Genomic DNA, 27,337 nt, shown 5'->3' on the forward strand with positions numbered 1-27,337 from the left:
CGACCAGCAACATGCGTTTGCTTGGGGACACGAGTTAGCTTCTGTAGGCTGTTTCACACTCCTTTTTAAGGGAGAATTTCTGTTCTGATGCAAGCGTGCGAGCAGTGAAACGTTTGCTTTTGTTGTTGGCTCTTTCACCCTGACACTTTAGGGAAAAGTTTCCGCTCAGACGTGAGTGCTGATAAGCTTGGTCTTTGTAAGCCACCTTTCCTACATTGCATTTGTGTGTGTGTGTAGACACAACAAATCCTAAATCCTAGCCATAGAAGCTTCATTTAAAAGGATGCTCAGCAAGCAACAAATCAAAATTTTCTGGGAAACAACACCACCAGGTACATGTCACCAGCTGCAACCCAATCAGATCACTAAGGGACATTCAGCGTTGAACGACCATTCACCCAGTGTGAGTACAATTCCTCTCTGGCCACACTCTCGGGAAACAGCTTGACGAAAGGCGACAAAATAACAAAGAATACTCCACAATAAAAGTGAAGACTTCAAAACATTCAAAGAAACCAACAAAGTACAGGAGCAAGACAGACCACTGGCAACATGGAAAGATGTCATCACAATGATTCCAAAACCAAACAGCCTATTAAAATATGCAACCTCAGACCCATATTACTGACGTCGTGCTGGGGTTAACTAATGGAGCACATGGTTCTCAAGAGACTGGGCCCCGTATAGAAAAAACAACAGAAAACAGAGGAGGAATTGCAAACACCATGTACAGCTACCGCACCTCTCCCTGCCTCCCAGTTGGGCCAAGATATAACTCGACAAATAAAATCGAGAATCCCCTGGCAACACAAGAGAACGCCACCAAGGGGCAGTATCTGACAATGAGTCGCATGCAGCCATACTCGAAAATGTCCAAAACACCCAATGTGGAGAGAAAGCCTGATTGTGTCAGAGACCTTCGCTTGTCGTGGACAACCACTGTGAGCCTAGGAAATCTGCAAACTCGAAAATTCAAGGCACCAGCAAGATGTATCCCCAAATATCACCTCGCCGTTATGTGCTTTGGCCATGGTCAACCTACCAGCCACAACAAGAGCTATCCCAGAGCTACAACACACTGTCATTACCCTTCAGACAACCACCAGCTCAACTGGCACACAAGACGCAGTGAAGCATCACCACAAGAATTGTGGCCTCTGGTTAGCTCCGGAGGTATGTGCCTTCGTAACACTACAACAAACAGGAGGAAAACCAGCACCAGAGTTAAACGACACTTCATGGCATTGCCGTCACAAAGGCCGACACCCGGACCGTAGCCAAAGGGGCCTCCCCCAAATTTTTTTGGTGCAGGGGGGTTCCAGCTTCACTCCCCCCAACTATTTTCCTGGTAGCACGTGTAAGCGACAGCTAATAAGCCTTTCTGCAAAACTGTTCCCTTTTGCTTTAGCTTCCCCCTCTTGGATGAAGTAACAAAGGCTGTGGATGCAGCTTTGGGGGCCAAGCCATTCTTGGAGAAGGGTCGTATAGCTGGTGTGCAGCGCACAGTATCAGGGATAGCGGCTCAAAACGCACCACATCTTTTCTGTGGTCTTCTCAACGAAGCCGCATACAAGCCAAGAGGGCCACATGCTGCTGTTTATGCAGCCAGAGAGGCAAGGGTTTGCACTAGGCCCTCGGGGCAAAGAACATGAGAACACTTGATGGAGAGGCACAAGCGGCGGCTGCACAGAATGGCGGGGTGGCCCGACTGTGGTTACACGCTCTTCCTCAGGCACTGTACCAGCTGCACCTTCTGCTTCCTCGTGTCTGCAGAAGGCCCGAAAAGAAAGATGGCGGAAGAAAGGGGCACTCCCGCATTGGGTAGCCTTTCTTTTCCTCTGCACCCTTCACCGTTTCGGAGCAGTCTCACTTACTACACAAAAAGGCAACTGCGCTTTGCCACAGCAGTGTCTACAGGGTTGTGTGTGTGTGTGTGTGTGTGTGTGTGTGTGTGTGTGTGTGTGTGTGTGTGTGTGTGTGTGTGTGTGTGTGTGTGTGTGTGTGTGTGAGAGAGAGAGAGAGAGAGAGAGAGAGAGAGAGAGAGAGAGAGAGAGAGAGAGAGAGAGAGAGAGAGAGAGAGAGAGAGAGAGAGAGAGAGAGAGAGAGAGAGAGAGAGAGAGAGAGAGAGAGAGAGAGAGAGAGAGAGAGAGAGAGAGAGAGAGAGAGACTTTTATTGAGCGACTGGGATTAGGGAAGTGTGGTGGCTGCCAGTTGGAGGTCGGCGCCCCACTGACATCTTTTTCGCAGATTTCAACTCCACCTTGATGTAAATTTTGCTGCTCCACGACATGACAGCAGCCAATTTTACTTTGATAAGGCTCACAAGGCAAGAACGCAACCATGGATTGCCCGACCAACATGCTGATGCTGGTCTGCTGGGCGAGAACACGGGAGCCGTTTGTTTGTCAATGTCCGTAGGCAATCTCAGCCTTTCCTGTACGGGATTCCTATAGGTATTGTAGCGACTCAGCGTCGCGACGCGGTAGACAATTGCCCGTTGGGGTCGTTCTCACCGCAGGGCAAAGCAGCTCCAATTCAGCAAAGGATATTTACTCGTCATGGTTTGGCAGTTGAAGCAAGCGCTTGTCATCAGTAAGTGAAGGCAGTAAACGAGATGAAGAGTGCCACCATATAGGCTCAAGGAGGACTGGCAAGCCAAGACATTTCTGACCAGTATTTCGTTGCTGAGCTTGCACCGATAGGGGGTGACGAGGCAGACAATTTTACCCTCAGAAGCGGTGGTGGCAGACAGACGGGCATGCCTACGATGGATGACCAATCAGTTCTCCAAGGTGACAAGGAATGCGGTGAGCGAAAGTAAAAATTGCATGAATGGGCTTCAGGTGGGCACATCCACCGGCATGTGCTGCTCGGCAGCAAGATATGCGTGGGCCCTGAGAATGTAGCGGGCAGCAAAGGGCGCCATGCCGCCCCGCGCAGAACTTTTTCTCCCCTCTAGTCCATGTCTTTGTTGAAGCCGCAAGAGTGTTGTGTGTAGTGTGTGGTAGGTGTGCGGTTCTGCTTTCATGCAAGGTGCGTTAGCTCTCGTAAGTAGAGTGAAACGGGGTGGGTCAACGTAAAACGCACATGGGGGGGTACTTGAGGTCCAGGCATCCAGCGGCATGCATAATGTGGTGGCAAGAAGGATTCATACGTGGGCCAGGGCTTTAAGCTTTAAAGAAGTCTTACTGTAAGCCTAAGGCATGTCCCCCTTCTGAGGGTTGTGCTGCAGAAAGGGGAACTTTCATTTTTCCGACTGGACAGCACTGGACAGCATTGTTTGTAGACATTTTCTGACGTAGGGAACCACAAAATTACGGGTAAATAAAAAGGCCATGCTGTGGCTTGCCGAGTGTGTTTTCACTTGATTCTCACTCTGAACTCTAAAAATATTTATAAATAAAAAAATTCAGCTTGTGCAAAGCTAGTCTTTTCACTCAGAAGGCACGACAGCAACCGGCCCTGCTACTGGACCAGCAGGAAGCGCTCGCTACGGTACGCACCATTCTTTACAATTATTGTTACTTTGGTATATTGTTACTTTGGTAGGCCAGTTTAGTCTTGCTCTTTTGGAAATATAAAATGCGCACTCATACACAATAAACTACAAATGCATTGGGTCCGTTAACTAGCGCAGTTTGTGCATTAAAGTACAGTAAAACCCCGATTATACAACTTTCATGGGATCATCAACAAGCATAGTGAAATGTTGGCATGATAAAATTCGAACAACAACAATTACGCCCACAAAGACAGCTTCGCGTGACGGATTTGAAAGAAACTCAAATGTAAACTAGAAACTAATGCTGCAAAAGGGCTCAAAAACTTGAATCACTAAAAAATGTAAATGCGAAAAGAATAATGCAGTGCAGGTGCCAATCACATGGCATTAAAACAAACCTTGTACCGCAGTCCACTGCCGCGATTCATGTCACCCAGTGCTAACTATGGGACACACGTTCAGACAAACACGTGTGGAAGCCTGTCAGCGTAACCGTGTTGGTGATTCGCTGCTGAGTGGGAGAGATGAACACCTGCACACTGCCCCTGCGACCAATGCGCAACAAGACGTAAGAGAAGGGAGCGAGGAGAGAGGGAAAGCGACTGTGCAAAGGTGCGGGCCGCTGCTGGAGGGAAGAGAAACAAAAAATGAGACTCGGAACAAAGCTATGCCAGAGAACCGATTGAGCAGGTTTAAGGTCCGCAAAACAGGCCTGCGGCACTTTTATTTCATTTGGAAGTCAGCCGCGTGCTTCGCGTGGGTTGTCGGATAATGCTGGTCAGGCACGAAATTGCGTTGGATAACCAAGGTTTTCAATGCACTGCTTCTACGGGGAGGCATTGTTTTACTGGGACTCTACTAGTCCATTATAGAATCCGGGGACATATAACTGGGGTTCCACTGTAGTTAGAAAGGAGCAGTGCGTAACAAAAACATTTTTTCACATGGTTATTGAAAAAAAAGAAAGTTTTTTCTCGCAAGCAAATGAGATTTGATTAGCTTAAAAATTTTGAAATACATAAAAAATTTAGAAAGAAGGAATTTTCGTTTCAGCCACCCACTGAAAATATAGTTCCGGCATCACTAACTAGGAGTACACAACATGTGGGCGGAATGGGCATAGAATGAGCCAACTGGAACGGCTGAAACTTACAAAAACAGGACACACTACCTTGTGCTGCCTCAACAACAAGGGCCAATGGCAACTCAGAAACCAAAACAACCCATCCCCCTCACGATACACACTGAAGCGGGAAACATCCCACGAAACATGCACTCCATTAACCACAACAGCTGATGATAGGCCAAGCCGGAGTCAAAGCACTCCAGGGACTCTACAGCAGCAGTGACAGCTCAAGATATGCCGACGCGGTAGAATACCCAAACAACTAATCAAACAGGCACACGCAACTGGTGTGGCCAACTCCAAAAGTTTCCCCATACATCCAGGAACAGTCAGGATAGGACTTACCAGAGGTGGTAGGAGCTGCGCTTGCCATCACTACAACTCCCCCCAAAAAACACTAACTGGCCACAGTGCCCACAGACTCGCAAGCAGCTTGCAGGAATTTTCAAAAGCAACAGACTTTGAAGATGGCACTTCAAATAATATCCGAGGCATTCTAAGCCTGCAAAACCGGCCGGGAGTGTGCCGGACACCAAGGCCCGAACCCCGGGGGGGGGGGGGCAACGCAGCAGCCTAGGCCTCTCAGGGTGGCCACCTGCTGCATCGCCTGCTCAGGATGCTGCTGAGCCTGCCTGCCCCAAATGGAGCAGAGACATTGCAGCGCGCCACGGGCTGGCAGGAAGAGAATGCCTGCCTCAAACATCCACAGGAGAAGCAGCACAAGCACGTGGACTTGAAACTAATTCCTTCAGCCATGCCCCACAACTGCATGTGGTGCACTCCACATCATTGAGCGAGGAGTGCAAATTCTGCTATGGGACAACACACACCCACAACACCAGATGGAATGGAAGTGTAAGGGACACCCGGCCAGTTCCTCATTCCTCAATATGTGGCTACAAATAGTGACGAGTGCGCAGCACTGCAGCTCCACATAACTGTGGAAGTGTATGCCTGACACCTTGTTCTCAACTGCTGGAGTTTTCAAACTACAACGCGGTTGGCACGAGTTGGGCGATCTTTGAAGAGCAGGGCCAAGAAACGGAAGGAAGCCACGAGAAAAGCTTGGAGCTCATGGGAAGGGCATCGAAGGGAGAGGAGGACGATGCAAAAATTGGCGCCAAGGAGACAGTGCAATGGGAGGAGCAGTGACAGGGGGCACTGAGTAAGCAGTGCTGCACCAGCGAAATGGCCCGAAAACCACAGAACACAGTGATCCAAGCAGGGAGAGCTCGCAAAGGGGGACAAGCCTGGGCAGGTGCTTCCCACCAGTTCCCGTCAGTGTTGCTCTGCCCACTGCCACCGGGGCAGCCACTCGCCCGATGCTACGGGACACCGGCCCTCCTGCTTGGGGACGCGGCTACGCCGGCACCCCCGTGTCCCAAGAGTAACTGCAGTAGGTCCATTCGCCTGAAAACCACCTAGTCAGCAAACTGCGTACAGACTGGGGGACTTAGTTCCTCTTGATAAATGTTCAGCCCTTTCATCTACGCCTGCTGAGACATGTAACCGTGATGGCTGCAATGAACACAGGGAGTGAAACCTTGGCAGATTTGCACTTCCCTTGGTTGTCTAGGTCAACACAGCTCGGCAGCTTCTTTCCCAGGGAATGCTAGTTAAGCCACAATGTCAGGAAGCACACTGGCAGGGCAAGCCAAAAACGTAGCACAAGTCGCCACTACTGACCTCCTCGATTGAGTCGTCAGCATCAAGGTTCGACGCTGGTGCCTGTTCCAGCCTTGGCCTTTTTGACGGCTCTCCTAGGACAAAAAAAAAAAAAAAAAAAAGAAAAAAAAAGAAAAGAGGAGACAGGTAATGTGGCGGCAGTCAAATTCGTACACCAGGCACCCAAGGAGACCAAAATCAGCTGCAGAGAAGTTGGTCGTAAAATGAGTTCCCAGTGCTCTGGCGTCTTTTTTTTCTTTTTTTCAGTAATTCTAGCTCCATCCTATGGCTTTAATATTTTGCTCTAAGCCCTGAACATACACCAGCTGTTCTCATTGACAGTGGCATCGGAACAATTTTTTTCCCTGGGGAAGCAAAAAAGATGCCACCATCAACATCACCGTCACCATCATCATCAGGTATTATTATTATGGCTGTTTCTTAAATACAATAATTTATTTTCTTTGAGTACTTCTGCAGGGGCTTTACAGTGGCGCCACAATTACCAGTATACATAAATAATCAGAACTGACCCACCAACAAAGCCAAATGAAACCCAATAAAATATTCACTTAGCATCACAGATGCTGGAAAGTACAGTAAAAAGGCCAGTTAGTGACTTTACGGTGATTTCTCCCTCTACATGAGGCAACTGTAGCACACAAGCCTCTATTTGCATGATTCTATAGTAAACATGATACACAGTTGCTATACTAAACCTTTACATGGTTCTATACTAAAAGCAGTATACATCTAAAAAAATAGAAAAATCAAAATAAATTTGCAAAAGCAACACATACTCCCCGCAAATTTAAATACATGCATCCCAACCACGAACATAATACAAGACCTGCACATTCATGCTACCAAATGAAGGCTGACACAATGAATATTGACAAAGCAAGTTAAATACACAGATCAATTGAAGAAAGAAGTTATGCTATGCATTAACATGTACATGTAGATTTTACCATGTGTGTTATATCATTATGGAGTACGTGTATGCACTAAGATCATTTGTTTTAATTTTGTTCCGAATATTTCTGATGTCTGGTATACCATTACGTATACTAAGAAAATCGCAGTGGTAAGACACCGTAATATTTCGAAATATATATTTTGTAATACATAGCTGCACTGCTGATATCTCGGCCGACAACTTGTTAGAGCGGGAGTAATTAGGCGATTGGTGCAAGCTGCTCAGGGAACCACAGTTTCCTAGGAAAAAAAGTTATTAGACATACTGTTGTGTAGAGCTGGCTACTATCCCGATAGTATGAACTGGATGCAAAGGGCAAAGCCAATACACAAAGCATCCTCTGATGGATACCGCAGGCATCGAATATTCGAGACAGGAGACTATCTTAATGCTTCACACAAAGGCATTTCAACCGAAAACGGAAGGCTGAAAATGGGTACCATCAAAATCACTATTTTTTCACAACTGGGAGCATTCATAAAGGCAAAAATTGTTGTTTAAATATTGACCAGCACCACCAGGATTTTGGTTGAATATTGTCTGATCCTTGAGCATTTTGCCTTCTTCAAATAAACCTAATTTTCCCAGAGCCGTCTGGGGCTCAGAAGAAGACTATGCGTGTCCTTTGACTGGGGGAGTTGTGCTCCCCCATCTGTAAAACAGGGGGAGCCATCGCTGCCCCTGCACCACCTGTTTTGACGCCCCTACTCATCGAGACAAAACTTCGTTACAGAGTAAATTATTATATTGCAATTTCTGCTGCTGCCAGTACCACGGCTTTAAGTGGCCACAGCAAACTGGGCACACCAACAACAACATAGCTGTTGTTGTGCCTTGTTCACGGAAACAGGTTCAGTATCATCTATAATGGCGGGATTCCAAACATTAGACACTGCAATAGCTGCACAACTGATCAACACACATTGTGAAGCCACGAACCAATTTGGAGCTGCCCTGGCCTGCAAAGGCCAACAACAATGCCCAGCTATCCGATGCAATTAGTTTTGGGTATGATGGTAAATTGAACTTGTTCATCAAGCTGCTCGTGTGCTGAAAGCCAAGTTACTTTTGCCAAGTGCTAACGCATCATCACTCTTGCTCAGCATTTTACAATGCACGCCATTACGCTTACCGCCTTTGCAAGCATGCTTGCACTATCTTTATATAAGCATCACAACTTGAAAAATTCGAGAGGCAGCCCCTTACGCGGCCTGCTTACCCCTGATCAGCTTCTTGCCATCCCTCTCGTAGAGCGCCGCCCGCTCGCGCTCCTCGAGCTCGCGGCGGAAGTCCTTGGACTTGAGCTCCTCGCTGGTGCCCTGGCCAGTTTGCCTGTGCAACAACAGACACGAGACGTGTCAGCAGCTACACTGCTTCCAATGAATGCCTCTGCTTGACATGCACCCACCTGTATTTGAGCTTAGTGTGCCCGGGAAGGTCCCGGCTGGAGTACTGTTTTGACAAAGCTCCAAGGTCTTTCTCGTTACGTCCACCCCCACCCCGAGCTGGCTCAAACGTGGGTCTTGCAGCGGTAGTCATCTGCAAACGAGGGCAACCACTGCAATATCAGTAAATCGAAAACGAACTGGAGAAGACGTTTTCAGCAGAGACAAATGCGAAGGTTATCAGTGGCGCGGGCGATCATAATAAGACGTTTCCTTCATGACGGTGACTACAAAACAATCTGGCAGATAAAACTTACACGAAAAATATCAGATTTGGAGCAAGTCAGCCCACTTACCGCGACTGAACCGTAGGTGACGATGCAACCGATGCAACGCTACAGCTCCGAGGCTCCGATGCGCACGACAAGCGTGATGACCATGGTGATGGGTGCTGCCTGTTTCGGGGCAGGGAGGAGCTGGAAATGCTCAGAGTTACTGATGCTCTGGATTGGTGGTCGGTTTAAATGACACCACGCACAAATTCCCATTCATTTAATACAACTCAAATACCAGATGTGACGTTTTTCTTTTGTCTTTTTTAAAACGTGATCCCCACCCACTGTAAGCTACGACGGAAATATCCACCACCACCCATCTGTGAAGCCCATGGAATTTTTCTTCCTCCATGGCGAAGCCCTTCATGAAGTTTTCCATACATTATCTCTTGAAGACACAAATGTAGTGATTATGGGCGATTTCAATATAAGCTTACTTGATCTTTCTTCTCCTAGCTCTTTAAATTACTCCAGCGTACATCAAAACAAGAGACTTCGGCTGTGTACTTTACTTTGAAATAGGGAAGAAAAGGCGGATGTTCAATGTCCAATAATCATAGAACGAGGGTGCGGAGGGGAAATACCCCCCCCCCCCCCCCTCCCTTTCTCCCAGAAACCGCCTCAGGAGGCTTCGGGACGTGTCTGCCTTCCGACACTTTCCGGCGCCTCAACTCATTTCGAAAACAAAACCTATGCTGGAAGGGCGCCTTGTCGCGAAGTTATCGACCCGAAAAGCAAGCGATAGAAAAAGGTGGCGCACAAAACTGATTTGATCATATGTGTGAGTAAAGAACAATTTTGCATAGATATGGACACAATTTCGTACAATGGTCTGGCTACTGCAGAATGAGAGGTTGCATTTCCTGGGCCTGGCTATGTTTTAAACGCCGGGGCAGTTTTATTTTGAGAGTGAGAGAAACCTTTAATTGATGGAGGAGCTATCGGCTGACGTTATCAGCCTCGCCCCGTTGAAGGAATCCACGTCTATGATATTCCTTGACTGAATCGATTGAAATCTCTTCCTCTCGTGTTGCAAGCAGACTGAAGAAAAACGTTCTCATGGCAACCCCTGGCTACCTGTCTTCGCCAACGCACATTTTAAACAGGACTATGTTTGCCAAATTAAAAGACAGAAATTCTAAATTGCTCTGGCACGTTGTAAAAGTTTTCGAAGAGACACAGAAATGGCTGAATGCCTTTTAAAGGGCAAGAGGAGGAGAAGTAAATGCATCTATTTGAGCGATAGAGTATTGGGATGGGGCAGCCTCATATGTCCAGGAGGCCGCGAGCCTGCGCCGAATCCAAGGCTCGTTGCACCAGGACTTCTTGAACTTCCGGCGCCCAGCTGGTTAGCGTAGACACCCAACGCTCAAAGGATGGGTTGTTAATGGAGTTGATGTTATGTGGGCAGGAGAATGCGGGATGATACGTACGTGCAAGGATTGAGTTGCAGTGTGGGCAGTCTGTTGAGAAGAGGGGTAGTGATTGATATCTTCCAGAGGAATTGGTGAGCGTGCAATGTTTCTGTTTGCAGTCATCGGGGTATGTATGCTTGGTGGTTTGATAGTGAGGGGGGTGAAGGATGACATATTTTTCTTATGTGTGGGTACGTGTGAGAATATTGAATTGTAAGCATAAGTCGGCCTACTCACTTGTGAGTGCACTCATTTGTACTCATTTGCACTCAAACTCACAAGTGAGAGCGATGTTGAGTGAGTACACAGCCGAGATTAAAGAAGTGGTTACGAGGACGAGTGAGTACAGACGTAAGCAAAGTGATCGTGAGTGCAGTACTCATGTGTATGAGTACTTATGAGTACTAGTACTCATGATTACAGTACTCACTATTAGTACAGTACACAGTACTCATGTGTACAATACTCATTATTACTGTATTTGCGAGTGCTTGCACTCGTGAGTAAAGTAGTTCAAACAAGTTTTGTTTATGAACTTGAGTCCGGACGCGCGTGTACGAGTCGCGTACGTTTAGCGGTGCCGCTGTGCTGCTTAACTTTCATGGATGGTAAAAATCAGAGAACGAAAACTGCACCTTTTTTCCTTTCCCGATCCCGTTTTTGGTGGTGCTAGCGTTTTTCGGTAAGGGGTTGCGCGGTGAAAAGGGAAAGACGAGGTGCACCGGCCAGGCGGGCAACACGGCCGTAGCTGCTCTGCTCCTACGGCACGTGTACATGTTCATTGCCGCCGTTATTAGATGCAGAGCATCTGATTCACTCGCCTTGTCCCTCCGGCGTCGTCGTCGTCGGCGTTGTCCGCCCCTCCCCCATTCTCCTTGCCGTGCCAGCTGCGCTCTCCGCCGCTCACCCCCTCTCCTCTCCGATAGCGAACACTCTCTCGCGAGGGGCATTGGATTGGATTCGATTGGATTGACTTGGATTGGATTGGCTTGGATTTGGATTGAATTGGATTAAAGTGGATTGTGTTGGATTGTGTTGCGTCATAGCCGCGGCTCTCCTCGGCAAGTGTCTGCTACCATAGAGTTTCTCATTAACTCACCTAGAGTGGAATCTGGCGCTAGCGTCAACGTGATTCGGCGGAGGCGCTCTACGCCTCCATGAGTGCCGCCATAGTGTGTAGTTCGGCCGGAAGTTCGGCGTGGCTTGGCCGGCAACGACTTTGTGGCTACGCAAATTGAGTTTTTGTTTAAAAAATTGCTACCAAAAGTGCCGCTGTTAACAAATTTTATTTTGTATAAGACACCGTGTTAGAGGGCTTATGTTTCCAAACAAATTTGGGTGTTACAAAGAAAAAAAAAAGCAGAAGTGCTGCCTTTGTCTCACGCCACCAGATACAGCGGGCCGTCCCGGATTTATTTTTAAATTATTACATACTCCAAACTGGGTGAGCTTTTCTTTGATTTTTTTCTAATATTTTGCTGAAAAAAATGTTTAGATTGTCTGAAACTGTGCTCTTGCTTCCTCTCAATACAGTATTATTATCGTATGCTACGTGTTTCAGCAGGCGGTCGTGGGCAAAACAGATGCAACGTAGAGATACAGGAATGATGGAATCGCGTCGTATTTATTTGCTTTGTCCAAGCAGATTTAAATAAACTTAGAGGCGATGCCTATTACCGCAAGTAAGTCTTCAAGCACGCGCGATGAAATTGCATGAATGCGTTAAATGGCAAATAAATCCTGGCTTGTCGAGTAGCTATGTGTTGTCTCATTGCGCTTGGCCAAGGCAGTGAATGCTTCAAGGGGTAAGTAAACGCAGCGGCGGCGACGAGCGATGCGAAAATCGTAACTGAATGTGTGCAGAAAACGGATAGTGTGGGCTAACATAGCTTATTTAGTGGCTGTAGTGTGCGCGGCGGCGGCAAGCGGTATGAACAGGCCGCTGGGACGTTCGCTCGCTTTTTGCTGGCCAGAAGCAGCCCACAAGCGAGCGGCAGCGGCGATACAGTGAACTGTGGCGACGAGCGACGACGACAGAGGACATTGGCGGCAGTGTATTAATTTTTTTTCGCTTGTCGCTGTCACCCAGTACTCTCTGCTGTTGTACCTTTTGAGTTACGTTTTCGGCGTCGCTTGTCGCCGTCACTGCATGGGTTCACCCCTTCATCTTAAGAAACTCGCCGCTAACGCGAACACATGCGTTAAGTGCTAATCACGCTGTTATATAGACATATCTGTGATAGCCATTGAATGCCAGAAATTGGCATCCCGAAAACGGAAACGCACACCGAAAACAGAACTAACAAGCACTTCAGAGCCGAGAAGCCTAATCCATAGTCCTTTGTACTAGCCACTGGCTGCCAATCCGATTCGCACACTACCCACAATTCCCATGTCGGCGTGCGATCGCAGCGACACTTTCCGCTCTAGGTAATATTGAGAAACTCTATGTCTGCTACCACCCGGGGCCGGTGGATATAACGCTTTTCGGCCAAAAGCGTTATTTTCACCCATGCGTCACATCCGTATCCGGCTGTTTTTTTTTGCATCAAAATGTTTTACAAATTTGCTGACATAAATATTTTAAATGAGGCTTTATTTTAGGAACGTTCGCCTGCTATGTTTTGTACAATTATTTCTTTTCTGTGATGTAGTCGTGTGGCTACCGTTGTTTTCGTGCGAGCCGATGTGCGAGCCATGTGCGAGCGATATGACCGCGTACCCGCGTAACGTTTCCCGCATCGTTCAACGTTCTTTCTACAGTGGTAAGTGGTTCTGTTTATTGTTCAATCGCTTGTTTTGCTGCGATACCTTACCGCTTGACCTTGTGCTATGTGTAAAATTATATACATTTCCCATTCTTTTGTCCTATGCTCCTTAGATCCGCCACAGTTGAGCGCGAAAATTTTCAGACAAAGGACGCGCCTACTAGTTCGGACCCGTGGCTTTCGAACTTATCGCTAATGCGTATATCTGCCCCTCTTCCATCTATGTGCCTTACAAGAGGCCACGCACGATATCGCGTACGCTGGTGGCAATGCAAATTCTTCAGCATCGGTTGCGAACAAACAAGTGTCCGCTTGTCTCAGGTACTGCAGGAGTGTTTGTAGCTGAGCTAGTTGGTTCGTTGCCCGGATTCAACGTTTTTATCTAAAAACGTTGCCCGGATTGAACTGCGCTAAGACGGGACAAAGTGAAGCGAAACAACCACGGGAGCTGATTAACCACAGTTTGTTTTGGAAGGAAATATTATTTATAGGGGAACAAACCGATCATGGTTATCTGTGTGCGCATTGCGGCACGCGGAGAAACAGATCAAATAGGCGGTAATAGTGCGTATCTAACATGAGTTGCAGTGTCTTGCGGGTGAAACGTGAACCTCTCCTATCTCGCCAAATATGCGATTTCTCTGCCCAGCGGGACCGAGAGTGCATGCCGCTCAGGAGCTTGTTGACTGTGCTGTGCAGCAGCTGATCTGGATACCCAGCGGAGCGGAGACGCTGGATTTAGAAGGCAATAGCCATCCCTCTTCACGTCCTGCGAGCACTCGGTGCAATCCAGTTTTGGGGCTCAAATCTAGCATCTCCGCTCTGCTGGGTATCCAGATCAGCTGCTGCACAGCAAGCCAACAAGCTCCTGGCCGATATGCACTACAGTCAAATGCCCGTATAACAAAGCGTGTGGGACCGCGATACTTGTTCGTTACACACGTCTATTCATTTTATGCGTCATGCACTTCAGTGACCCAATAAAGTAGATAAGCATACTGAGAGAAATAATTGTCAGAATTAAACTGCAGTAGGCGAAATAAAGTCAGCAATTTTCTTGTGCACAGTAGTAAGATGCACTGAATGCGTACCCACCACTGACCTGCTCCTATTGAAGTGCACAGTGATCTGCGGCGCGAGTTCTGAGAGTGACGAGATCTATATCTGCAGCACATCAAACGCTGCTACCGCTTCGCGGTAGTCATAACGCTCAGCTCCTCTGCAAGCTATTCCTCACTGCTTGTGGCGTCCCTTTTCTCTATGATAGCCTCCACGGTGTGGTCACTTGTCAGGTCAGAGCAAACCAAGGCCTGGTCTTCCACCGAGACATTTCCGTCGGCCATCACAACCGATGCTACGATGCAACACGCACTGTATGTGTTTAATGATTCCTACAGCTACCTGGCTGAACTGGATGACTCACGGCACACCTATCAGCTGCCCGTTACCACGTGTGCAACCGCACACATGGTGACGTGTGGTATTCGTTATCAGACCACAATTCAGCAATTGGGAATGCATTAATTCTTCTATTAAACAGGCAAATTTGCTGTAGTGGTCTTCACAATACATAAGAATCTGGCCAGGCCATATGGCATGCTTCCTTGTACAGACTATTTCGTAGTTGAAGCGTTCGTTGTAGTGGCGTTTGACTGTATACAGCTCCAAAAAAACTCCCGCCAGAAGGGCACAAGGAGAGCAGTCATCCCGTACGTCTGCTTTTCTCATCGACCAAAAGCTGAGGGGGCTGTGCAGAAGAGCTAAGCTAGAGAAAGTGCGCAAGAGCTGTACTAAGAATCTGGCAAAACCCTCTGTCAAATGCGACGAGGAAGTCGTATACGAAGTTCCACCATCCCACAATAATACATTGGTCAGACAGGGCGATCAACGACCAGCAGCATGCTTGCCCAGCACGTGAAAAGTTGCGATCTGTTTAAGCCTGATTTTGAGTCCTGTCTCGAAAAGGCGCGCAGAGGCCAGCGCGCATGTGAGATATGCATGAGCACGCTGTCCGTGGCCCTGGTGGGCAGAGAAATCGCATATTTGGCGAGATAGGAGAGGTTCACGTTTCACCTGCAAAACACTGCAACTCATGTTAGATACGCACTATCACAGCCTATTTGATCTGTTTCTCCGTGTGCCGCAAAGTGCACACAGATAACGATGCTCGCTTTGTTCCCCTATAAATATTTCCTTCCAAAATAAACAGTGGTTAGTCAGCTCGTGTGGTTGTTTCGCTTCACTTTGTCCCGTCTTAACGCTGTTCAATCCATGGCGAGGTACCGCCGCCAACAACTATCTGTACAGAGGCTATAAGTTAAAATCCATATTTATACAGGCTTTTTTTTTTTCTTCTTTTCTTTTTTGCACAGGCTAAGACTAGCCTTAAATGCACAATTTCTTATATTTCTAAGTGTAGCGAAGAACCTGAACATTAGCAGATGGACAATTTTCCAGTGGCTATGTCCTGTCATGTCCTGTTGGTGGACAATCTTCCGATAAGGTTATGTGCCATGCAGCGCTTTTGGAAGGAGACGAAGTGTGTCCTCGCACAGCTCGAACCTCAGCCCCGGCTTCCTACGTCCGCTCGAACTCTGCCTGACTTGACGACGTGACCGTTCCCAGGTGTAAATAACCGTCACCACATAAGCAATATTTTTCTTAGCTGGAGAAAGAGCATACCGCTGTTCACCATTAAGTGCTATCATTACGCATTTTGTTTATCAGTGTTGGAATACCCAGCACAGTCTTTCAACACTGCATCAATGCGTGTGTGAAAGAAAGAGAGGGAGAGCTAGGGCTATGTTACAGTAGTTACGTCCTAATCAAGGTAGTTTTGAATTATTGGGCAGTGGCAGTGGAGTCTGGCTAGGATATGTACGTGCATTACTGACGAGTGCCAAGTGCATGTGTAAATGCATTCTTTTGCACCCAACGGCTGAATGTTGTACACTTAGTGCTGCATGTTGGGACTAACATTGTAGAGCGTTCAACAATGCTCTTGAAAGAAACACACACAGTGCGCAAAACAACAGGACGAAAGACGGAGGGATGTACAACACAAGCGCTGTGTGTGTTTCGTTCAAGATGATTTACCAACTTGCCCAACATTCGGTGTTACAACAATGCTCGTTGACAAGTTCTGAACTTTCATATCTAATGTAAGCGTCAACCAGAGTGTCATAATTGTGCTGTCTGCCATCTTGTCGTGCTAGATGAGCCTGCATGAAGGCAATTTGGGCATTTACTGTGGATCACCTGAAAGCTTGCAACAGTGATGCTTGGAAGACAGACCTATCGTTGCAGTACCTGTACCCCAAAGGCTGTATCCACCTGGATGGCCCCGGAGAACCATGGCCACCGCTAAAGTGGATGGTGTTCACCTTACCAAGCACAGCGGTTAGGTAAGTGCAATTGCAACTAGTGTATTGAAGTAATCTGAGTTGCCATAGTCTGGCCCATGTTCTGCAGTAGGCTGCAGAATGAACCAATGGCCCACCTCCCCTTTTCTGCTACTAAAGTTGCTACTGCTTTTAAAGTCCAACTGCACTCAAAATTTCGACTTCTTGATAACACTATTCCCATATAGTCTGCTGAAAAAGAAACCAAGCTTGCAAAATACAGCAGCTGAAATACGCACGTGGACACTGCAAGCGGTCAGCAAAAATTGGCGATTTTGAAACCGAAATCGAGGAGAGCGCAGCCATTAAAATGACGTTGCAGCCATCCAGCGAGCGGCCAGCAGCTCAGGAGCAAGCCTGCGCACAAGCTTTATGTGTGCACGGGGCAGCAAATGGGTGGAGCATTCGCAGGAGAGCTCGACCGGTTCTCCAGCTGCGTGGCTGGCCAGAGGAAGAAGCCTCGGATGGCCGGACCGTCACAGGCATGTCACGGGTGTTTATGTGATCCGCTGTCAGGTGGCGGAGCTTTTTTTAACCCTTTAAAAGTCGTGTTTTGAATGTTTTTCATTCTGGTTTCTGTTTCGTTCCATAAATAAAAGTTCCGTTCCGTTTCAGCTCCGGAACGAAAAAAATAATGGTTCATAACGGTTCGTGTTTGCGCAAACAAAATTTAGATTTGTGAAATTGTTGAAAAGATTGAGAATTATCAAATATTGTTTAAAAAGGTGAAGTCATGCCTAATATGTTTATGAAAAATATAATTTCTGAGGAACTCATATAGTTGTGATGTTATTGTTAAAAGTTTAAAATGGTCTGTCTCATGGAACACTGTAAAACTCCTGTTTTTAATCTTAAAAGAGACAATAGAGAGTTTTAGTATATCGTTTTAGCTGTAGCGTTAACGTTTTGCAGGCCGCAATCGCAAACAGATAGCGCCTCGTTATGCTACGGTTACCGTGCCCGCTAACGCTATGGGCGCGCTAAAGTGGTGCTTTCCGCTATACTAAAACTCTCTAGTATGAGAACAGGTACCAATGCATTAACATCAGTACTGCAAATATGACATCCCTAACTAAAATTTCTTGAACTACAAAAAAAAGAGTTATCCCTAGTGGATTTCATGCCTCTGGAGAAAGCAGTTCCTCGAACTTGTGAAACATAAGTTGTTTGCACATGCTTGCAGAAAACATGGTTTTCTGGCCCAATTATTTGTTTGTAGCACAATTTACAGTTTCCATGCTTTTTCTTTTTCTGGGGCTTGTGTTGACAGGGGTACCAGGTTCCCAGCTGGTTCTACACTTTCGCTTTCCATGCAAAAATACGATGAATAAGAATTGTCCTCGGAGTCAGCACTCCTAATATCATCCAAACGTTCACATGTGGGCTTGTCAGAATCACTAGAAAGGCGGCGTTTCCATGGCATGGTTGCAGGTGATGCCTTAGCCATTGCTTATCTTCAGGGCACCCATCACATAACTCTGGCGGCGCTTTGTAAAAATAGACACCTCGCAATAAAACAAAAGTGAAGAGGAAGTAAATATCTCAGTAGATAAAGCCAGCTCTTAGTGCGTGCTCGGAAAGCGCTAGATTCAAATGGAAAAATATCAAAATTTGAACTTGAAAGCATTGATAAACTGCTATCGATTTGAACAGGCGTGGGCAGGAAAGTGGTAATATTGGTGTGTGCACTGTACCACTAATCAAACGTACTTGGCTTGTTCAAACTCAGGTTAATTTGAACAAAGTTTCATTTTTGGTGCTCATTGCTTTCAGTTGGCCGTATGTCATTAAAACCCATATAATCATAACCGACCAAATTTTTCGTCTCCTTAGAGTTTGAATTAATGAAGTTTGTCTGTATTGTTTTGTCAAGCTCTGTCTAGTAATTGTTTCTTTTGTTTGGTTTTGGATTTTTTTTTTTTTTTCTATAAAGTTGAGCCCACTTGTTTCAGATGTGGCAAACTGGCACGATGGTGAGCCTTGATGAAACATAAGGTTAGGCTTCTCTTAAAGATGTATGTTTATCCACTTATTACATAAATGTGCTGGCTAAGGCTATATGGTGGTTGTGGTTTGCGATGGGAAAAGGAAAGGAAATTCACTGAAAATATTTTGAGCTCGGCAGGGAGCTCACCTGGCCGAGCTCAAAATATTTCCAGTGACTTTCCTTTCCTTTTCCCGTCGCAAACCACAACCACCACCAATGAATAACTAAAGTTACACCTCTCTAGCTCAAGTAATACACTTGGAAAATTTTCCTTTTACAGTAAAATGTGTATGCTGGCAGACCATCCAAGGCACACATAAATTAAGCAGCGAAGTGAAGTTACCCTTTGTACAGACTGCATTTTACTAGCGAAAAATAGACGAGGACGAAGAAGTACACAGGACACGGTCTAGCGAGTACACAGAAGTACACAGGTCTAGCGAGTGTCCTGTGTACTTCTTCTTCGTCCGCGTCTATTTTTCGCTAGTAAAATGCAGTCATATAACCAACTAGCCCAACTTTATGCCTTAACTTTGTACAGACACTTAAGAGATTTTGTTGAACCGAAGTGGGGAAGGAAGGGAAAGAGATTTTGTTGAACCGAAGTGGGGAAGGAAGGGAGCATGAATCAGGTAAATTTTAATCTGTGTCCGGCTTTTGCTGGGTAGCAAAATCTGCTCAGTGAAGTCTATAGGGTGTTCACTGAGCAGTGAAGTGTCGCAGTTCTTGTGTGAATGGCAGCCGTAGGGCAACTTTCTGTGATATTCACCTCGTGCAGTAATCTCTAGGCAGGTGCTTGCTATACAAGCAACACTAGCGACCAACTGCAGGGCTCCGGCCTTGCTTGTAGCAGGAATCGTATGCACACCAAATTCTCATAATAATGCATTCCTTGTGTGCCTGTAATGGCCTTCACTCTATTCAAAATTGTCCACCTGGCAGTCACAAGTGGGTTCACTGCAGTGTTAACCTCTGCGTTCATGTGGACCAAGAAAGGCTGCTCCATAGTATTATGCCCGTACGCACCTATTTTATTGTGCATGACGTTCTTTGTAAATTGTGTGGCAGATAATTGCAGGCGAGTTTTTTCTCATGCCAGTAATTGCTACATTTCTTCTATGTACTGCCATGTTTCTTTTAATCTCCATGCAGGTTCAAGCAGCCGTGGCCGTCTGCAGGCGTAGCCCTGCCCAGCACCAAGGCTTCTTTTTGGTCTACAGTAGGAGTACATGTGTGATACCCAGAAATGTATGACATCTGCGTGATGTACACTTGTTGCATTAATAAAATTGGGAGCACTGTTCCACTGTTCACTTTTTTGTCAGGTTACACACAAGTTGAGAACATGTATGAAGACTTTTTCATTGTTCAAGCATTTTTCTCATTGCAAAAAGTTTCCTATTACACTCTTTAGCCTAGGCAGTGTTGCACACTATGTATGAAATGGAGTATACTGGCATGCTACTTTTGCAAAATAAATAGTCCTCAAGCCACATCGATAATTTAATTTCATTACGTGTGAGCAATAGGTGGAGCATGTTGGCAAAAAATTTTACCGTGTATCCGTCATTAGAAAGAGATCAGTACAGATTAAAAGGGAGCGTGTGGCTGAGGTGGTGCTGCTTTTGTGCCGCTGCCGACATTGGTAGGGAGACGCCAATGGTGTGAAGTAGAAGCACCGCTCACCGCCTGCCTGTGCTGTAATACCGGGGACACGCCATCTCGATGGCTCATGTGGGCTTTGAGTCATGTCACCTCTTGCACGTGTGAAATGGAGTGTGCAGCTGGTGAAGGGGGGCAAAAAAGGAAAGGCTGAATATGACAGCCATGGACAGTCAACACTGGTGGACAACATAAAAGACGGGTAGCCAACACCACTGCTAAACAGGGCAGACGTGACCACTTAAATGGTTAGAGTGCTAAAGTTGGCACGGTGTACAAAAGGCGTGAGAGCAGTGCCTTCTTTGGACATCCAGAGCAAGGCTCGTGCATCAGGCAGCAGGGCCAAAAGAGTGCATGCCTAGACAGATAGGAGAGGACCCTCACACATGCAGTTGTGCCTGCTGACCCATCACCGAGTGGAGTATTTTTCGTGCCCATACCAAAGCCACACATCCACGCTCAACGAGGAGAAAGCAGTGTCATTGAGTTTGGGTAAATTAAAGTTTATTGTATTTTGCAACTCATCTTACAAATAAAATAAGCGCAAGAAGCAACAGAGTGTGTCTCAAAGTGACCTTTCGTAGCACAGACCTATCGCACTAGGAAAAAGTGCACCATTGAAATAACGGCAGAGATAATTTATGATAAAAGCACAGGATGCGTACTTTACCGCTTCGGAATAAATTTAGCTTTGTCATTGTCGAGTGTTTCTCAATTTTAAAAAATCTTAATTTTACAGCAGTTTTGGCAATTCCTATTGACTTCCTAAAACGTTGAAGCTGTACAATAAGGAGCCCTGGACAAAAGGACAAAGTGATGTAATGGCTAATAAAATTACTAATTTTAGCCAATAAGCCACAATAAACCAACATGAGTTAGCCAATAACTTCAAAACTGCTTGACATGATGCTAAAATTTATGGCACTCTTCAATGTGGTCGCCCTTCAACAAGCTTTGGTCACGTACGACTAATCAAACTAGTTAGCCATTTACAGCAAATAAACAACGTCAATCAAGCAGAGAATCTCAATTGACCCATACTTTCTAGCAATAATTTAATTTTGTCTGTATACGGCTAGGGTTCCGTGTATTCTTGTTCTCCGTCAACAAAAACGCATGTGCCCTTCTCTCCCCCGCGCTCCATTTACATTCGTGACTACTTTCCTCCAACTCCCCGCGGTGGCGGGAATCGTCCGCACTGGGGCGCAGTAATGAAGCGAAATTAGCTGTCATCTTGCATAGCTCGCGGCCACATGAGGTCCGTTTCTCCTGCGCGACCTTCGTTGGTGTATGCCTCCTGCAGCCAAAAATCGTGTCACATGTCGTCCACCTTCACATTGTGCGCGATGGCACAAATTTCTTAATTTTTTGTTGGCGAGGAATAGAAGAAACTTGAAGTGAATTTCGCCGGAGTGCATATATATTTTGAGGCCAGCATGCGGTGCGTGCAGCCGAGCAGTTTTTTAAATTTTCTTTGTACCACCCACCGTTTTTTATTTTCTCAATAAACATTTTGCTTCCTCCTCCTATTGATGGTCGCCAAAGCGCAGCCGGCCGTAGAAAGGCCTGACCATTTTATGCCTAATAATAAAATACTTCCGCATAGGGAATATAGAGCCAAGTAACCTCCCAAGCGCGGATTTATTCATCGTATACAGAAATGCTGTAATCAACACTTATTATAATGTTACAATGAGAATTTAATGGATGCGACGCGCGCCCACACTGCCTGAAAAATTTTTATTCAGCGCAACCCCATACACGGCCACAAGGAAGTCAGCGTCCCACTCAGCGGGAGTGTTCGGGGCGCCCGCCGCGCCAGCATTACAACACTCGCTTCGCGCGCTAATCTAAACACCTGAACTGGCTGGCGCCGCATCTTTTCAAAGTGCTACGAGTTGTGCCGCGCCTCCGCCAGATGGCGCCACGGGTCCCGCGACCGAGAGAAGACGCAGTGAAACATCCCCCTCGCGAGGGGCACGATCAAATGCAGAGCATTTCCGGGGGCGCACGACGTTAAGTAGTCTGCGTTACGTTAATGTTGTTGCACTTGTGGCAACTGCTGACGAGAGAGCGCTCGTCAGCAGTAATTTGAATGAGTCAACGATATAAGGCGCGTTCGTATCGTCCCATTCTGTGTTGGCTTTGTGGCGCAGTGGGTAGAGCACCATGTACATTGCGTTCCGCCCGCAGGGTCCAAGGATCAAAACCGGGCGCCGGATAGTATTTTTTTATATAGTAGGGAGGGGACGGTGCGGACTACGGACGTAAACGCGGGTGACATCGTGAGTTACTGAAATGCTCTGCATTAAAAAAAAACAACATTTGGAACGTGGATAGAGAACTTTTTCGTAAGGTATCGGAAGAATCCGACATTGCAGTGCTGATTGAAAATCCGCAACTATGCATGGGCGCCTTAATAAGGGCAAAAATACACAATCAAGTAGTTTGCTCTCAATATTCTACAGGATTTTAGGCAAATGAATGACGTTCGTTGTTTTAAAGTTGAGACTTCGATTCTTTTTTTTTTCTTTTTCGAGGGCTCTCGAAAGCATGATTTCCCAGCGAACGCGCCATAATGCCCAATAACAACATTTGCAGAGGATCTCTAAGCGCGCATTCGTATGAGAGGAGTGCAAGAAAGTGTTTCTTTTCGGTATACATCCGTGGACGGGTCTTCTGCCTGCCCTCGTCGGACTCAATGCAGATACTTGCATAATCCGTACTGCTTGAATCCAGATGTTAGGAACACTGGCTGAAACACTCTCTTCATTTAAGTTGGACGCCAATCGAGACTTCGGGCGAGATTTCTGATGCACGCGCTATGGAACGCGTCGCACCCAATGGGACTTGAGCGCGTGGCGAGGGTTACGCGTTTTGCAGATATCCGCACGCCAACCTGGCGCCAGCCTGATGCGTGTTTTTGCCGACCTAGCCGATGTAGGCTTTCGCACTAAAATATCCACGAATTACAAGATTTTTTTTCTTCATTACAGTGAAACAGCTTATGAACATTACATTTTGTTAAAGCGTCACAGCGAGCTTATGTTAACTGTAAACATTCAGTTTTAAGCTACCAGAAAGAATGGTAACCTATAACATTTCTGCAATTTTTGTTTTAACGCGAAAGCATTTCTTGTCTACGCCGGCATAAGCGCGCACCCGGGTGGGTATGCGGTTCGGCGTCTTTTTAGACAAGCACGGCGCCGTCCGCGGTTTGAAGTCTCGGCGAAAGTGGGCAGTGGCATGCAAGAAGGATGGACGAAGAGGAGGGAAGCGAATTCAGTTCGTCAACACAGTCCGGCACACAACCGGAATTGCATTGCACGCACTGACTGCACCGCCATCAATTAAATGCTCACCCGTAAATATTTTTAAAGTGGAGCTTTGTACTTCTACCCCCCAAGGGTTCTGCCGCGACTGCTGGTGTCAGCAGAAAACTCCCGCGAATAAATGAAAAAAATTAGTGGCACCGCCAGGATTGAACCTGGAACGAGAGCCCATCGTCTTACCGATTCAGCCACGAACCCACGGGGAGACAGACGGTGCACTCACCGAGCACATGTGCAGATCTACCCCTTGCGTTCTCTTTGAATGCCACGTGATAGGGTCACGCGAACTCTTGCGCCGCTGTGCGCTCCGCCGACGGCACGTGTAGCCATCGTGTTCGTGCCTTGCGCATGCGCTAGGAGTTACCAAAAATTACATTAAGCTCAAATTAACGAATGGCACCTCACGTCTCCGTCTTTGCCGCCGATCTCATCGCCTCCGTCGGCGGCGACACAGACAGAGAAGAAGTGCGATCGTCTAACACCGTGTTTGAACTGCCTTTCATTTTATGAAAAAAAAGTTTCCACTCACGTGCTTTACCAATACAACTCGACCAAACACCATTCATGGATCATGCATTCATTTGACCTTAGCAAAGAATATCTCTATGAAGTAATAGGGGAGCGGTTAAGTGCATTTCACTTGTCTCTGGTTTCACTCTTTGGAGAGCCACGTGTATGAATTCAAGTGACGTCGCATGGGTAACCGTTATAGGTGTCGTTTACAGCTTCGCTTTCCAACCACCTTCACAGGGTAAATTGGTACGCATTTTTTTAGTTGTGCACCCTGGCTCACGAGAGCGTCCAGAAAGCGCGAGCACAGGTTTCCGAGAAAAGTAGTACACTTTTATACCACTTCCTACAAACTTATTAAACCCTCAGTGCAGGCGTTGTCGTTAACTAAAAAATAAACCGGCGATATTCGTTTCATTATAATACGAACATTTGTCAAACGTCGCAAGGAAAAGCGCGCGTTAGGAAACATAGCTCACTTTCTTGTGCTGTCCCGTTGATCCTGCCATCTCAAAAGGTCGCTGGTAATTAATTCTTCTTTGCGGGACTGGAAAAGAAATTTCTCAAAATACGGCACTCATAAAAACCCGATTTCTCCACTAGCTGTTTCCAAACTTTAATGTAGCCGACTCTCTTTATTTGATATGTAACTTAATTATATCTGCTAACTTATTTCAGTTAAATCATGAGGTCCGACTTAGGGTATGCAAAGCCATGTATTTTTGTCAGTCCCATTTTCCGCTTATTAAACTAAATTTTAGAGAGAGAGAGAGAGAGAGAGAAAGACTTTATTGAATTGTCCTGCGGGGGGAGGTGGGCGGAAGCCACTCAGGGCCTGCTCCCTCCTTGACGTTTCCTAAGTCGTCCCCGAGACAACGCCTTGCGGGCGTCTACGAGGTCGACGCGCGGAGGGTCGTCGGGTGTGATCCCTCAGACCTCCCGTCGGCGCCTCCCTACGCTTCTGCCCTGCAAGAGCAGCCTCGAGCCGCTGGACTGCCCGGAGTTGAACATAGTGGTCAGACGAGTCCATAGCACTTGTGATATCGTCCGGCCAACGCGTTGAGGCGGTTGCTTCCACTGGATTTAGTTCACAGTCCCACAGTAGGTGGGCCAAGGTCGCGTTCGTTTTAGCGCACACACTGCACAGCACACTTTCGTACACTTTTAGCGGTCCCCGTAGGCCTGGGTTGAAATAACGATGGAGAGCCTGTCAACTATCGTTAATTCAACCTCGTTTAGTCTGATTTTATCAGTTGCTTCGATCAAGTCTAGGAGTCCCATTAGTGTATAAAGCTACGCGTTTTACTCGGGTCAATTCAATATTTCTTTACTGCGATCAAGATTTGTCTGCCCCACCAAGACCGAATCGACGCGGTATAAACCCCAATTTTTGCCCCCCTGAATTCGTAAAATTTCGAAACTGGAAACAACTGCTAATAATAATATACTAGGTAGATAAGCGCCAAGAATATACGTAGAGCGTTAGCTTCTTTTTTTTTTTTTATAACGAACAATGTTTGTAAGAAAACTGCGAAAGTTAGATGCAGGCTGCAGTGTACGTGCGCGTGCGGGTTTAGTTTCTCGCCGGTACCAGAAAACGCAGTAATAATCAATATTGGTGTGAATAAGTAACATTTACGCCTTCTGGTACCATTGGCGTAAATAACTAAGATATACTAGCATCCCCTCCCCTTTTCGCATTTTTAGGTCTACATCCCTCTTTATCGCCATTACTGCTGAGTTGACACGGTTAGGCGATAGGCGATCACTTGCGAGATAGGCTGTCCGTTACTTTGCTAACTGCTGATCTCAGGCGTTATGTTTGTAAGTATACTTTATATGCCCTCAAACTATCTTTATAAACATAGTTCACGTGCATCAATCCCGATCGGCGATCGATGCGTTGGTTGACAACGCTCATCTGGCGTCCAGCAGATTTCTGCACGCACGTCACGAAATTACAATAGCCGAGTGGTAGAAAGGCCGGGTAGTCACCTTGATCGCCTAAATTTACAAGAAAAAAGAGGATCGGTTTTATGACGCTTCCAAAGAGACTTTGAATGAAGTTTTTCTGCATATAAAACGTGTGCTAGCACTTTATTCTATTGATATGTATGGAAACATAGACATTCTTGCGCCAATTGTCGTACACCTGCACGTTGTTTTCGCGAGTACGTTGAACACAGCCATCCTAGATGGCTAGGCGCGACGTGTTGGCTTTGAAACTACAAGTGCAAAGTGGTCGTGGGCCTGGCTACTTAGACCTCCCCCCGCCATTGATCAGCGGTTGTGTTTATATATCATCAACCAGATCCAGATAACAGTATACCCAGTATAATTATAAAAATCACAAAGCTACGACAGAATAAGGAGCACACTGCGTTCACACGTTCACACGAATTCCAGCACAGTTTTGAACGCGCCGCGCAAACTATACCGCTCGCGCTGCCCTTTGTGGCCAACATGAGAACTGCACCAACCAAACTGTTCCAAACTGCCTCACAAATCAATTTTTTCCACAAAATAAGCTCAAATAATTCTGCGCATAACAATTTTAACCTATTGTGAAGCAAGAAAATGTAAATATAGTCTTCACCTACGGCAGTCGTTAAAACCGGAAGTTAGGATACAAACTTGCTTTATTTTAACAAATGTTGTCGTTGTGCTTGCTTTTTAAAGCTTAATAGTTATCGTTTTATATATTATAGCACCACAATAAGGAATTATTGGCTTGTAAGCAAAATGTTTAACCGGAAATGACGCATGGGTGGATATAACGCTTTTGGCCGAAAAGCGTTATTTTCACCCGGTGGGAATAATGGCGGCCGCTCTCCTCTCCGATAGCGAACACTCTCTCGCGAGAGGCATTGGATTGGATTCGATTGGATTTGCTTGGATTGGATTGGCTTGGATTTGATTGGAGTGGATTGTGTTGGATTGTGTTGCGTCATAGCCGCGGCACGTTGCGTCATAGCCGCGGCAGGGGGTTCACGGCACGTTTTACGCGATGGGAGAATCAACCTAACGGAAACAACAACGGAACCTCCTATGCGTCGCATCTACACAGGGGTTCCCGCGAGGGGAGGTGGGAGTTTTTTTTAGTTTACAAACACGCGGCCTGGGAAAGCGTGGGTGCTTCGTTTGCGCTTGCTCCGTTCAAGTTATTGTAGGGGAGAGGCGGTGGAGGCTTCTAACAGTGCGTGCATTACGCGCACTGAAGTCGCTCTTTCTCGGTATTGAGCAGTTTCCGTAGACGCAGACGCATGTCGC

General features: G+C 46.6%; 1 protein-coding gene and 1 long non-coding RNA gene across 5 annotated transcripts in view; one reads left to right on the forward strand and one right to left on the reverse strand.

Moving 5' to 3' along the window:
• C12.1 (spliceosome-associated protein CWC15) overlaps positions 1 to 27,337 on the reverse strand; it is a 385,811-nt gene that overhangs the window by 6,501 nt on the left and 351,973 nt on the right. The window contains exons 2-5 of one of the 3 annotated variants that reach the window (XM_077700826.1): positions 9,014 to 9,057; positions 8,681 to 8,811; positions 8,492 to 8,604; positions 6,315 to 6,388 (exon numbers count right to left, since the gene is read on the reverse strand). In XM_077700826.1, coding sequence (XP_077556952.1) covers positions 6,315 to 6,388; positions 8,492 to 8,604; positions 8,681 to 8,811 — 318 coding nt within the window. In that variant the 5' untranslated portion in view covers positions 9,014 to 9,057. Of the gene's footprint in view, positions 1 to 6,314; positions 6,389 to 8,491; positions 8,605 to 8,680; positions 8,812 to 8,974; positions 9,171 to 27,337 lie in introns of those variants that run through there. The other 2 variants (XM_077700825.1, XM_077700827.1) reach the window with 2 other exon arrangements.
• On the forward strand, positions 13,025 to 19,866 carry LOC144170807 (uncharacterized). 2 transcript variants are annotated; one of them, XR_013322681.1, is made up of 3 exons: positions 13,025 to 13,172; positions 16,482 to 16,579; positions 19,716 to 19,866. It is a non-coding gene; the product is annotated as an uncharacterized LOC144170807 (long non-coding RNA). The 2 variants fall into 2 exon arrangements; XR_013322680.1 differs by having other exon boundaries at positions 13,027 to 13,172; positions 14,443 to 16,579.

The sequence above is a fragment of the Haemaphysalis longicornis genome, unplaced genomic scaffold, assembly GCF_048455015.1.
Source record: "Haemaphysalis longicornis isolate Haplotype H1 unplaced genomic scaffold, Haemaphysalis longicornis Haplotype H1 scaffold_2, whole genome shotgun sequence".
Lineage (NCBI taxonomy): Eukaryota > Metazoa > Arthropoda > Arachnida > Ixodida > Ixodidae > Haemaphysalis > Haemaphysalis longicornis.